At 45.0% G+C, this 14,983-nt stretch overlaps 1 protein-coding gene across 1 annotated transcript in view; it reads right to left on the bottom strand.

Annotated features, from left to right (window-relative positions):
• Nucleotides 1–14,983, bottom strand: part of TNFRSF14 (TNF receptor superfamily member 14) — a 33,100-nt gene that overhangs the window by 14,997 nt on the left and 3,120 nt on the right. The window contains exon 3 of the mRNA XM_075121063.1: nt 12,811–14,104. Coding sequence (XP_074977164.1) covers nt 12,811–12,889 — 79 coding nt within the window. The 5' untranslated portion in view covers nt 12,890–14,104. The remainder of the gene's footprint in view (nt 1–12,810; nt 14,105–14,983) is intronic.

The raw sequence follows: 14,983 nt of genomic DNA, 5'->3' as shown, positions 1-14,983 counted from the left end.
TCCTGCTGGTCATAGCTCATCCAAAGTGACCACTCTCCAAGTTTAAATCCAAGTTAAACCAGAACATCGGGGGGGGGGGGGGAAACAAGGGGAAATAGGCTACCTTGCATAATGACTTAGCCACTCCCAGTCTCTATTTAAGCCTAAATTAATAGTATCCAATTGGCAAATGAATTCCAATTCAGCAGTTTCTCGCTGGAGTCTGGATTTGAAGTTTTTTTGTTTTAAGATAGCGACCTTCATGTCTGTGATTGCGTGACCAGAGAGATTGAAGTGTTCTCCGACTGGTTTATGAATGTTATAATTCTTGACATCTGATTTGTGTCCATTTATTCTTTTACGTAGAGACTGTCCAGTTTGACCAATGTACATGGCAGAGGGGCATTGCTGGCACATGATGGCACATATCACATTGGTGGATGTGCAGGTGAACGAGCCTCTGATAGTGTGGCTGATGTTATTAGGCCCTGTGATGGTGTCCCCTGAATAGATATGTGGGCACAGTTGGCAACGGGCTTTGTTGCAAGGATAAGTTGCTGGGTGATTGACAGACCAATATTAACCCCTTGTGAAGGGCAGGTTTCATGCCTTTTCCTTGACTCTGGGATCAGATGCAGACCCAGAGACTCACTGAGTGATAGTGGATGAGTCGGGGGGGCTCAGGCCCCAGGAACGGGTTTAGCCCTCCCCCTTCCACACGCACACACGTGGTGCATGGGCGAGAATCAACAACTGGACAGGTTTCAGAGTAGCAGCCGTGTTAGTCTGTATTTGCAAAAAGAAAAGGAGGACTTGTGGCACCTCAGAGACTAACCAATTATTTGAGCATAAGCTTTCGTGAGCTACAGCTCACTTCATCGGATGCATTCAATGGAAAAGACAGAGAACATGAAACAGTGGGCAAATTCGAGGGCCTAATCACATCAGCCACACTATCAGAGGCTCGTTACCTGCACATCTACCAATGTGATACATGCCATCATGTGCCAGCAATGCCCCTCTGCCATGTACATTGGTCAAACTGGACAGTCTCTACGTAAAAGAATAAATGGACACAAATCAGACGTCAAGAATTATAACATTCAAAAACCAGTTGGAGACCACTTCAATCTCTCTGGTCACTCGATTACAGACCTAAACGTGGCAATACTTCAACAAAAAAACTTCAAAAACACAGTCCAATGAGAGACTGCTGAATGGGAATTAATTTGCAAACTGGATATAATTAACTTGTAGGCTTGAATAGAGACTGGGAGTGGATGGGTCATTACACAAAATAAAACTATTTCCCCACGTTTATTCCCCTCCCCACCCCCACTGTTCCTCAGACGTTCTTGTCAACTGCTGGAAATGGCCCACTTTGATGATCACTACAAAAGGTCCGTCCATCCGTCGTCGTCCCCCCCGCTCTCCTGCTGGTAACTGCTCACCTTAAGTGATCACTCTGGTTACAGTGTGTATGGTAACACCCATTGTTTCATGTTCTCTATGTATATAAATCTCCCCAATGTATTTTCCACCGAATGCATCCGATGAAGTGAGCTGCAGCTCATGAAAGCTTATGCTCAAATACATTTGTTTGTCTCTAAGGTGCTACAAGTCCTCCTTTTAACAACTGGATAGTACATGAGAGACGATGGGCAGCATGGCACTAGGCTGAGCAGGGAGAAGTTGTGTTTGATGCAGTGGAGCAGGGGAGACAGTGGAGCAGGGGAGCCAGTGACGTGGTAAAAGCGACAAGCCAGGGAAATTATCTTTGCAGCAGCATAGATATAAGCAGAGGAAAATTGCGTCACAGCATGCATTGCACGTACCCCTCCTATCCTGTGCAATTCACCTTAGCTAAAGCACAGCTCCCTAGCATTGCTTTTGAACAGGCCCTCCCCTAAGGCTCTGAGGCCAGCCATTTATGGGTAGATGTATCACCAAAAACAAACGGACTCCCTCTTATCTCTGGCCAAAGTTTGAGAGACTGCTTGCTGGTGGTGGAAAAGGAGAAGTGCTCTCTTGAAATCTGGTTTTAAATCCTTGTAGGTGTTTTAGAGCCCTAAGGTTAAAATACTCAGTCTGCAAAAGTAGCAGCATAGACATTGTCTAACGTTTTCCTTTAAGGGCTTTTATAGGTTATGAATACTACCACAATGCCGCATGATGGTGTAGTTTGTACACATGGGTGTAGTTTGGAGGGGCATAGGGAAGCAGAAGCGGATAAGGCTTTTTTTTAAACAACAAACAAAATCATCCAAAGCACGAGACTCGGTGGTGAAGGGGAACTTCAACTCCCCAGACATCTGCTGGGAAAATAACACAGCAGGGCACAGATTATCTAACAAGTTCTTGGAATGTACTGGAGACAAGTGTTTATTTCAGCAGACAGAGAAAGATACTAAGGGAGAGGCTGTTCTAAATTAGATTCTGACAAATTGGGAGGAACAGGTTTAGAATTTGAAAGAGGAAGGTAGCTTAGGTGAAAGCGATCATAAAATGGTAGTGCTCATGATTCTAAGGGAGGGTAGGAAGGAAAAACAGCACAATAAAGAAAATGGATTTCAAGAAGGCAGACTTTAGCAAACTCAGGGAGTTGGTAGGTAAGATCTCATGGGAAGCAAGTCTAAGGGGAAAAACAGTTCAAGAGACTTGGCAGTTTTTCAAAGAGAAATTAAGGGCACAAGAGCAAACTATCCCACTCTGTAGGAAAGTTAGGAAGTGTGGCAAGAGACCACCCTGGCTTAACCAGGAGTTCTTCAACGATCTGACACTCAGAAAAAGAGTCTTACAAAAAGGGGACACTGGGACAAATTACAAAGGAGGAATATAAATAACACAAGTATGTAGGGACAACATTAGAAAGGCCAAGGCACAAAATGAGATTAAACTAGCTAGAGACATAAAGGGTAACAAGAAAACATTGTACAAATACATTTGAATCAAGAGGAAGACCAAGGACAGGGTAGGCCCATTACGCAGTAAGGAGGGGGGGAACAATAACAGAAAATGTAGAAATGGCAGAAGTCCTAAATGACTTTTTGGTTTCCGTTTTCACCAAAAAGTGGAGTGGCAATTGGACCTCTAACAGTGAATGCCAGTGAAAGGGAGGTAGGCTCAGAGGCTAAAATAGGGAAAGAACAAATTAAAAATTACTTAGATAAGTTAAATGTCTTCAAATCATCAGGGCCTGATGAAATACATCCTAGAAAACTCAAGAAGGTGACTGAGAAGGTATCTGAGCCATTAATCAAGTATCAGGGGGTAGCCGTGTTCGTCTGTATTCACAAAAACAACAAGGAGTCCGGTGGCACCTTTAAGACTAACAGACTAGTCAGTCTTTAAGGTGCCACCGGACACCCTGTTGTTTTTGAGCCATTAATGATTATCTTCAATAAATCATGGAAGATGGTAGAGATTCCAGAAGACTGGAAAAGGGCAAATATAGTGCCCATCTATAAAAAGTGAAATAAGGACAACCCAGAGAATTACAGACCAGTCAGCTTAACTTCAGAACCTGGAAAGATATTGGAGCAAATATTTAAGCACTCAATTTGCAAACACCTAGAAGATAATAATGTGATAAACAACAGTCACCATGGATTTGTCATGAACAAATCACGTCAAACCAATCTAATAGCTTTCTTTGATGGAGCAATAGGCCTTGTGGCTAAGAGGGAAGCGGTAGACATGGTATATCTAGACCTTAGTAAGGCCTTTGATATTGTCTCGCATGACCTTCTCATAAACAAATTAGGGAAATACAACCTGGAATGAGCTACTATTGTTATACCAATAAAATAAAAACCAGCAGGATCTTATTAAAGGGGGAAAAGGCAAAATACCACATTGATTGTGAATACAGAAAGAATCCTAGTAAGCAGTTAGTTATAGCTATAACATTCCATTCAATCTCATATTTATTCACACATTCATTCACGCGCACACACGCACACACACGCACACAGGTTCTGCAAGGTTGTTATCATAGTTACCAGCCTTACAGTTGCTCATGCCAAGCCACTGGCCAGGTGGCCTGGACATGAGGAGGGAGCAGGGCCTTGTCAGATACACATCTGATGCTCCTGGAAGTTGGTTTGCAGAATCAGACCCCAAAGTTCTCACTTTCTAGAGCCCATTTTTATAGGAATTTCTTCCTAGGCCAGTCTATGGGAATTGCTTCATCATGCTGTTGCTGAATCAATGGGCAGATGGCACATTCCTGACGGCTCTGTGCTGCCAGATGTTATCTTGTTCTTTGGTTCTCCCATTCTTGAGGCTGTTGGGTGGATTCCAGTCTGCCCTCCGGGGGTCCTCTGCTTATTTCCACTTGACGCCTTCTTCAGACGATGGACACTGGATTCTAAGGCTGGCACCTCCCTGATCATTCAGTTATCATCCACACCAAGCATCCATCCACATACATCCTCTCTCTCTATTTTAATCACAATTGTTAATACAACAAAAGGGAGGGGAGTCTCTGGGTGCTGTTTCTGTTGTTACAGAGTATTGCTTTCAGTCTCTCTCTGTGTGAATTGCTTTGAGAACAGACTCTGTCTTAGAATGTACTAACGCAATTAGCAGCTTGCAAGTTTCACACAAAGAGGGAGAGAAACAGTACCAAAAACCAAGAGACCTCTTAATTAGTAATACCCTGGAATTTAAACTATGGGGAATCAAACTCATTTGTGATTTTAATACAGAACTTCTTTAATATGATCCAACACTATAAGGTGGGTGCATAACTGGTTGGAAAACCGTTCCCAGAGATTAGTTATCAGTGGTTCAGTCAAGCTGGAAGGGCATATTCAGTGGGATCCCGCAGGGATCAGTTCTGGGGCCTGTTCTGTTCAATACCTTCAACAATGATTTAGATAATGGCATAGAGAGTACACTTATAAAGTGTGCGGACAATACCAAGCTGGGAGGGGTTGCAAGTGCTTTGGAGGATAGGGTTAAAATTCAAAATGATCTGGACAAACTGGAGAAGTGGTCTGAAAAAAACAGGATTAAATTCAGTGAGGACAAACAAAATACTCCACTTAGGAAGGAACAATCAGTTGCACACATATAAAATGGAAAATGACGGCCAAGAAGGAGTACTGCAGAAAGGGATCTGGGGGTCACAGTGGATCACAAGCTAAATATGAGTCAACAGTATAACACTGTTGCAAAAAAAAAAAAAAAAAAAAAAGCAAACATCATTCTGGGCTGTATTAGCAGGAGTGTTATAGGCAAGAGAAAAGATGTAATTCTTCCGCTCTACTTCACGCTGATTAGGCCTCAACTGGAGTATTGTGTCCAGTTCTGGAAGCCACATTGCAGGAAAGATGAGGACAAATTGGAGAAAGTCCAGAGATGAGCAACAAAAATGATTAAACGTCTAGAAAACATGACCTATGAAGGAAGATTGAAAAAACTGGGTTTGTTTAGTCTGGAGAAGAGAAGACTAAGAGGGGGACATTTAACAGTTTTCAAATACATAATAGGTTGTTACAAGGAGGAGGGAGAAAAATAATTCTCCTTAACCTCTGAGGATAAGACAAGAAGCAATGGGCTTAAATTGCAGCAAGGGGGGTTTAGGTTGGGTTAGGGTTAAACTCCCTAATGTTGGTTGAACACTGGAATAAATTGCCTAGGGAGGTTGTGGAATCTCGATCATTGGAGATTTTTAAGGCCAGGTTAGACCTGTCGGGAATGGTCTAGATAATACTTAGTCCTGCCATGAGTGCAGGAGACTGGACTGCAGTGCTTAAATATACTAATGAATGAAGCTTCACAACCCCTGTTATCCCCACTGACAGGAAAGTTGCTCTGGGGTGAATGTGACTTCACAGTCTTCTTCTTTCATACGCATCACAAATCCATACCTAGATTGTCCAGCAATCTGACTGCTGCTTTATCAAGGGTAGCAAAATGGTGCAGTCCACCCTCCAATCTGCACCATAAAAACGGTTTAGCTTTATTTCCAACCATGCTTCTTACCTGGGATTTTATCTTACCCATAGAGAAGGTTCAAAGCAAATATGATTAACAAGAGACAGTAAACGTGCAGATATAATGTAGGATGAGATAATGAGCTAATATTTACAGCAACACAACATTTCTGTCCCCACCCTCTGTGGCCCTGTTATAAAACTAAAGCTATGTATAAAATCCACGTTGACTACGTGGTCACCTGGTCCAGTATAGTCATCAGAGCAACTGGTCCAGTAGAGAGTCCTGGATACCAGGTAAGTGTTCGTGGAAGGTATGGTTACACTTGAGTTTTTGCACTGACAGTTTCACCGGTGATAGGGAACCGGTGAAAGAAAAGTGCTGGTTTCTGTACTCACTTCCACAGGCGTCAGAGAGTGTTTACATTTGCAGCATTTCCATCCCCGATGAGAGCAGCGCAGTGAGGGCAGCTATCCCACAGTGCAGCTCTCCCCATTTTGACTATAGGTCTTGTGGTAAGTGGGGGGTAAGCACAGGATCCAAGCGGGCGATCGTTTGCTCTGTGGAGCAGCCAAGGTTACTCGGCCAGATGAGCACTTGCAAACAAAACAGGAAAGGGAGTTCCTCCGGCTTTACAGGGGGAGGGGCAGACATCAGTTACCTGGCCTCAGAGCATCAGAGCTGCTCGCCAGAGTGATCACCCTAGGCACTGTGGGATATTCTCTGGAGGCTAAAAGCTGTTTTCACAGGAAGGATGTGTCTCCACTTGCACATCATCGCAAAAGGATCAGCGGTAAGAACTGTACGTCTCTCATGGAGGTGGTTTTCTGTTTGCGGTGGAACTTCTGTCATTGGCAAGTGTAGATGCTCCCACAGTTTTTGTGCAAAACGGGGACTTTTTGTGCTTTAAATGGCAAGTGTAGACATGCTCCAAGAGCCCAGAGTCTGCAGACATTCCACCTAACAATGTGTCAGTGAGGAAGATTTCAGCATAACAGGCCTTAGCCAGAGAGACTAAAGTTACATTGATGATGATGGCTGAAATTCAATGAAGAGGGATTTTCAGAAGCCTCCAGTCCAATCACACGAACAGGGCTGACAATGGCTTTCTTTATTCCCCCTCTGCTCCTGCCTTTGTTTGTTCCTGAGTAGGCATGTTTTTAGTCCCATTCTCTCAAATCTGCAACAAAGTTCTCTCTGCCTGTCCTTTAGATGCATCCTTTAAAATATGACAAAGTAAAACAAAGACATTATGAACATTCAGTTACTAACAATGAAATGGCTGGTACATTGACCCATACACCTGCTGGAGTTCTCTTTCTTAGAGTTTGTTTTCTTAGTCATTATGATGAAGTATTATAATACTTATTGATGTCGTTCCCCATTTAGAACAAAAAGTTATACTGTCTGGCATCATTTTTTCCTATAAAAAGTGTCCAGTTTGCTGGACGGATCTTAGACTTTGTAACTAGCTAATTTCACAACATCTTAAACTGTGTAGTGCCATAAAGATATCGATAAACCCGAAATAAAACAGCAACTGTTCTTGAGAAGCCCATTTCCAAATCAAATATGCTGAAAGGGAGACAAGGTAAGTAAGGTAATATCTTTTCTTGAACCAACTTGTGTTGATGGAAGAGACAAGCTTTTGAGCTTCCCAGAGCTCTCTTTCAGGTCTGGGAAAGATAACCAGGGCGTAACAGCTAAAGGTGAGATAGATTGTTTAGCGTAAGAGGTTAACACATGTTGCAATAAACTATTTAAACAAAGTGGGAAATTAACACCTCTGCAAGTCATAGGACAAAGCCGGGTTAGGAGGTTACAAATAGTTGTAAGGACTGGTATAACCGCTGTCTCTGCTGAGTCCATGATTTAGGGCTAGTCTACACTGGCAATGCTAAAGTGCTGCCGTGACAGCGCTTTAACGTGGCTTGTGTGGTCGCAGCAGAGCACTGGGAGAGAGCTCTCGAGGGCTCTAAAAAAAAAAAAAAACCACCCCCATGAGGGGCGTAGCTCCCAGCCAGTGTAGACAAGCCCTTAGGGTCAAGCAGAGTTATGAACTTAAGGGCAAGTCTACACTTAAAAAGCTGCACCAGCAGAGCTGAGCTGCTGAAGCGCTTTAGTGAAGACACTACTATGCCCATGGGAGAGCTTCTCCTGTCGGCATCGTTAATCCACCTCCGTGAGAAGCGGTAGCTTTGTTGGCAGGAGAAGTCCTCCCATCGACATAGCACTGTCTACACTAGGGGTTCGGTTGGTGTAACTATGTCGCTCGGAGGGGATGGGGGGGATTTTTCACATCCGAGCGACTTCGTGATACCAATGTAAGTTTGTAGTGCAGACCTTGCCTACGCTCCCAGGCTCGTCTTGTGCAGGTTTCCTTCGAGGACGAGGAACGATAAGTCAGATAGGGAGTGACTGCTTTGTGAAAAGTGTTCACCCAAGAGTGTTGTCATAAATATAAAGGGAAGGGTAAACCCCTTTGAAATCCCTCCTGGCCAGGGGAAAGCTCCTCTCACCTGTAAAGGGTTAAGAAGCTAAAGGTAACCTCGCTGGCACCTGACCAAAATGACCAATGAGGAGACAAGATACTTTCAAAAGCTGGGAGGAGGGAGAGAAACAAAGGGTCTGTGTCTGTCTGCATGCTGCTCTTGCCAGGGACAGAACAGGAATGGAGTCTTAGAACTTTTAGTAAGTAATCTAGCTAGGTATGTGTTAGATTATGATTTCTTTAAATGGCTGAGAAAAGAATTGTGCTGAATAGAATAACTATTTCTGTCTGTGTATCTTTTTTGTAACTTAAGGTTTTGCCTAGAGGGGTTCTCTATGTTTTTGAATCTAATTACCCTGTAAGATATCTACCATCCTGATTTTACAGGGGGGATTTCTTTATTTCTATTTACTTCTATTTTTTATTAAAAGTCTTCTTGTAAAAAACTGAATGCTTTTTCATTGTTCTCAGATCCAAGGGTTTGGGTCTGTGGTCACCTATGCAAATTGGTGAGGCTTTTTATCCAACATTTCCCAGGAAAAGGGGGGTGCAAGTGTTGGGAGGATTGTTCATTGTTCTTAAGATCCAAGGGTCTGGTTCTGTAGTCACCTAGGCAAATTGGTGAGGCTTTTTACCAAACCTTGTCCAGGAAGTGGAGTGCAAGGTTTTGGAAAGTATTTTGGGGGGAAAGACGCGTCCAAACAGCTCTTCCCCAGTAACCAGTATTAGTTTGGTGGTGGTAGCGGCCAGTCCAAGGATAACGGGTGTAATATTTTGTACCTTGGGGAAGTTTTGACCTAAGCTGGTAAAGATAAGCTTAGGAGGTTTTTCATGCAGGTCCCCACATCTGTACCCTAGAGTTCAGAGTGGGGGAGGAACCTTGACAAGTGTCTTTTATAATTTTTCGAGTGTGAGCTCATTGGAGAGTGTAGTGATTGTCTGGTATCGTCCACATAGTTGTTGGGGCAGCTGGTGCACTGGAAGAGGTTCACCAAAATCTGTCCCGCCTTGTATTTAGCTGTGGTGGTCCGGTTACCTTTCCCAAAGCTGAAGAAGAGCTTTGTGAAGCTCAAAAGCTTGTGTCAACCACCAGCAGAAGTTAGTCCAGGAAAGGATATGACCTCACCCACCCACCTTGTCTGTCTCATGTATGTTTAAGCAGTTTGGGAAATAGGCTTCAGGTGGCATGCCTGGGAGATTAAAGGGCCAAAAGACAAAGGAAAAAAGTCCATTTTAACTTCAGACGTTAAAGATTCTTTTGCTTTAAAGTTTGCTGTCACTCAGAGCCACCTGTTACAAAGGTTCATTACATTGTTTGGATGATAGATGTCCAAATAGTGGGGACCTTGACCTTGGGGCACGTTAAAGGCCGAATTTTGCACTCCTATGGTACCTTCCATTTAGGGATCTCAAATCACTTTACAAACATCATGGAGCAAATCATGGTCTATGCACAGCCCAGGTGATTTGCTCTGTTGCTTTCCGGGCTTTGCACAGCCACAGAGTATGCATGTGTAAGTGTGGGGGGAAGAGTCAAGTCTTTGGTATCCCCTAAGGTGGGTAGTTTTCCCATTTTACAGATGCAGAAAGTAAGGCATATTTACCCAGATCCCCCAATATATTTACGTTCCTAACTTCCATTGAAATCAGGAGCCTAAATACCTTTAAAATCAATGGACATTAAGAGCCTAAATACTTTTGAAGATCTGGACCATAATGTTTAAGTGACTTGCTCCAAAGTCACATAGTGAGACACACACACACACACTTGCAGCAAGCAGACATAGCCATGGCAGAGACACTCAAGCAAACCCCTGCTCCAGGTCTTGTGCATAGTAAATAAAAGACCAGTCAACTCACCCCTGTCTCCTGTGCAGCTGCAAAGAAAAAGAAACAACTGCGTCAGAAAACAGTCTGGTGCATTTTGTATTGTCACGTTTCTGTATTAATGTCCCAGGGTCAAGTCCTGCCCTTAGACACATGCACAGCTCTCTGCGATTCAATGGGGCCATGTGTGTGCACATCCGCAGAACGTGGCCCCACTCTGCTCTAACTGCGCTTTGCACTACACTTAGCAGCATCTTGAGGAATCACCCCGCTTGGAGAGGAAGGTGGTTACGTGACAATGCTAATCCAATGTGATTTGGGGCTCTAACAATGCTTTGCATTGATACAGCACCTAGCCTCTAAGGATCTCAAAGAGTTTTGCAAACAGCAAGCTATAAGGTGGGCATTATGTCAAACAGCTACACTACGGCAGAGGGAAATTGAGCGATTTGCCAAAATTCACACCTCTGGTCATTGGCAGAGCTGAGACTATTATCCAGGAGTCCTGATTCCCAGTCCCAGCTATAACCAGTAAACAATGTTCTCTCTTAGACCTGAGAAAATGTTCTTCTCTTGTGGATAAATGATGGGGCAAAACGGAGATGCTTATTTCTGAAGGAGTAACAGGTTATGAATAGAGCCCAAACTCCCGTTCCATTAACATCGCTGCTCCCCCAGTGAATGAAAAGGGAACTTTGTAAGCACAGATCAGATACAAGCGGGAAAGATCATCAGAAGGGGAGAACTGGTCCAGGTCGCTTGGAGAATGTGAACAGCTGGTATTTTAAGCCACTGCAGAACCTGGCCTGGGAAAAAGGCCGGTTTTGGCCATGAGCTGGGGAGGGAGAGGATCTTCCCGAGCTGGGCAGGGGGCATGTCCACTGCAGCTGGGGCGATAGCGCAGCCCCCTGGCCTGGGACCAGCCAGTTCACCCCGTAAAGTAGGTCACATTTAGGGTCAGCGGGTCTTAAAGGCAACCCTTTAAAGAAGAGAGATTTAGACTCTCACAGGATTCTCAGTTTGAAGAGGCAATTCCAGTTACAGGTTGGCATGTTCCAGGGTGAAACAAAGACCAATGTGGGAAATATGAACTCTGCCAGTCTGACCCCTTTAGAGACCCTTTCATGGGTTTCACAGGTCCCACGCTTTTCTTACTTACGTGTTAACTCACTTTTCCTCTTCTTCCTCGGCCATAAAAAGTGCACTGCTCCAGCCACTGGAAGTACAAGTAACACTGGAAGGACAATTATCAATGCTATCGCTTTGACAGAAAGGCCTCTTTGTACACAAATTGCATTAGAAGTGACTGTCCCGGCCTTTAGTTCTGTCATCCCTTCCTCTTCACACCTAAGATGAAGGAAGATATGTTATTAAACATGTCAGCATATCTACAGCCTTCCCACTGTCTCGGGGCACCCATCATTCCGCCAGGTGGATTCTTTAATATATTGGATCAAATATGATAAGACCTCATCCAGATTCTGACCCTGCAGTCTGTGGACAGGCCAAACTCCCACTCATTTCAATGTAGGATTGGGCCCTTTGAGCGATAGAAACCTGCACATTGGAAAATTAAGTTATAAGGGCCCAAATAGTGAACAGAACATAGGATTAGACTGAAAAATACAAAGACAATAAATTGACTGTAGTGCAAAGGCTGCATGCAAAATGCTACCAAATCAGCGTTCTCTACACAGCTGCAGTTGAGATCGTGCTTTGCACCCACTCTGCATTCATCTGCAGAGGATCTAGCAGAGTTTAGCAGAGGGTCTAGCAGGGTGTGAATAATGACAAAGGCGGTGGAGAATGAGGCTCCCAGTAGCCACAGATAAAGGACCACAACCTCCAAGCCTGCTGATCACTGGAGAAGCACTCCACTGTAGTGGGATTTTGGAGTGGCCATAACACCTGCTACACAACCTCTCCTCCTGGCTGCCCAGCTGATCCCCTTGAGCTGGGACGGCCTTTGGGGCCACAGACAGCTGATATAAACTAGAGCAGCCTGCAGGCTGTTCTAATTCATGCTGGGGACCAGACCCTAATTCCCCCACGAACAGAGGAGCGCAATGGTTGCTCACTGTCACTCATGTCACTCTCGCCTCCTGAGGTAGTTGCGTGTTCCTCAGCCACTGCTCAGGACCTAGAATCTGAAAGGGAAGGTTATAACCTTCCCCAAGTACAGTCCAGATCCTGAGGGTGCAGTGCTGCTGCTCTAGGACAAACGATACCATCTGAAATGTTTGATTACAATTATTGTTTATTGTGTTTGTTCTTCTTCTGCTAAATCTAGAGATCCACTTTCCTCCTGAGAAGAATCTACTGGGATGATTCCACAGACCTTAATCAGTGGAAGATGTGCAACTAAAGCCCATGCACTGTGCCAGAAATCTCCACTTCCGTGATTTGCCCAAGACTGCAAGGAACTCAGTAAGAACTGTGAGCGGAACCCAGGTCTCTTGACTTCCAGTCTTGGATCCTAACAACTTGGCTGCTTTTGTATGTGTGGGCCGGGGGAGACAACTCAGAAAAAAATAATTAAAATCCACCCACACACAGAGCAGCTTTCTTACCTGCATCACACGGTTTACATCTCATGCATTCCGTTAGGCCATTGGGATGCTCTGTATACGTGTCGTTCACACATGGCATGCAAGTTGTGATGCTATTTTCTCTACAATGTTTGACCACCTGTAGCCAGACAGCCAGCCCCCGCCCCCTCAGACCAGCATTGCTGGAAACACAGGAGGAAGCAGGAACAGGGCACTTAACATATATTCCAGCACAGCCTTTGAAGCACAGGTGTGCTGCTACAATGTGCCTCTGGGAACAGATACGACGATTAAGCTCACAGCAGGCAGAGGCCCTGTGACAGACCTGGCTCTTAGCCCCTACTAAGTAGCGTGATGCACACACACCAACATCCTAGGTGGGAAAATATTTACCCTGATAAAAGAAATGTCCAGTAGTCGAAACTTATTGTTTCTCTCCCTTGCAAGTGTAAACTACTCTTGCAAAAGCTGGCGTCACCCCGACAGACCAGCCTCAATTTGGCATAAGAAAGGAGAAAGAGAATAAAGGAGTACAGAGGTATAAGTAGGGGACCTACAGCACCATGATTTTTGAGTGCTTTTCACTATCTATCTGCTGGTCAGATAAGTGACAGCCTCCCAAGGCTTCTGCAGCTAAGAGGGTCCCTACGCCTTGTCCCTTATTCGTCTTTCCGCGGAATTGAGTGACCGATCCTGGCTTGGCACCACTGGAATCGAGAGATGCAAGGAGGGTAAGAAGCACCCACACCTGATCTCCTATCTTTAGTGTACACATATTTTGAAATCGAGCTCTATACTTTGTTTTCTTTCTTTGGGATTGTGGCTTCCGTTTTGTAACTTGTTTGTGTGTGTGTAACATCTCTACATTTAAATAAGTAGGCACTAGCAATTTTGTAACCACATGATTAGAATCTAGCTTAATAAATTTTGGTAACCATTTATGCATAAGCCTGACTTGTTTTCTCTGGTTTACTGTAAAGCAGCCATCACAATTAAAGAACCTCAGCCGTTTTGGCTCTAAAGCCTGGCCATTAGGTGAGAGTACTAAGAGCCTAGCGTTGAGTTGTGCCGCCTCCACGGGGCAAACTCTTGGGGCACCTGTCAGTCAATCCTGGCTGCCCGCTGCGAAGGAGCTCTGAGCTCTAGCAGTTAAAGTCACGGGTGGTTAGGACCTTGGGGCATCCGTCAGCCTAGCCCGGGCTGCCCGCCGCGAAGGGACAGTGTGTCCTAGCGGTTAAAGTCACGGATGGTATAAACGGGCATAGCTGGCACCTCACCAAACATCCTTGGCCGTCGGCTGACACCACCCTAGTCCCTAAAGCAAACAAAACAATTAGCTCCTGTGTAAATTAGGCTAATATATTTAATGCATTCATACAGAGATTGCAAAAGCAGGTCATTATGCAGGACAAATGCACACGCTATGTGTGTGGATTTTACATGTTGCACACACCATCACTGGAAATAAAAGGTAAACGTCTCAGAACTAGACTGCCAGACCCGAAATCCTCTATTTCTGCACAACACAGGAACAGCGTAGACAGAAACAATCTCATAACTCACACCCCTCCCTTATCAGCAGTATCCCTAGTACAGTCGTGCTTAGACTCTGTGTACCGGATACAGGACCGTTGACAGATGCGTGTGTCCCCACTGTGACCAGTCAGGATCTTGGAAAAGATGCAGTTCTGAGTATTGTAGTTCCTCCTAGGGGGATGGAGAATCCCCAGGTGAAGCAAGTGACTGGAGGGATCATATGACCAGAAAGGGCCAGGGACTAAGAAGTCAGGTGGCTGCCTGTGGCCAGTCCTCTAGTACTGTAAGAGGTAGATTGAGAGGTGAGGGGCTGGGGCAGTCCTGGTGTCCACAGCAGCCTGCTGGACAGCTGCCTGGCGCAGGGCTGTGGCTGGGCTGGGACTGGCAGAGGTCCCTGTGCAGAGGAAAGATCAGTAGGATCCTGATAGAAGGGGACTGTGAGGGGCTGGGGAAGGGCTGGGGGATCCTGGATGCAGGGCAAAGGGTGAATACAGTGAATCCTAATGGGGACAGTGTATTGTCTGTGTTACAGTCAATCAGGGCAGAGATCTGGGCCATGGGCCGTCAGGCCTAGAGATGGAAACAAGAGTTCAGCCGACCGGTCAGAGCTGGGTCCAGGGGGGCAGGGTCCAGGAACAAGCCAATGGTCAGTACTGGA

The sequence above is a fragment of the Caretta caretta genome, chromosome 18, assembly GCF_965140235.1.
Source record: "Caretta caretta isolate rCarCar2 chromosome 18, rCarCar1.hap1, whole genome shotgun sequence".
Taxonomy (NCBI): Eukaryota; Metazoa; Chordata; order Testudines; family Cheloniidae; genus Caretta; species Caretta caretta.
The sequence above is the reverse complement of the archived record's forward strand: the minus strand, read 5'-3'. Positions and strand labels throughout refer to the sequence as shown.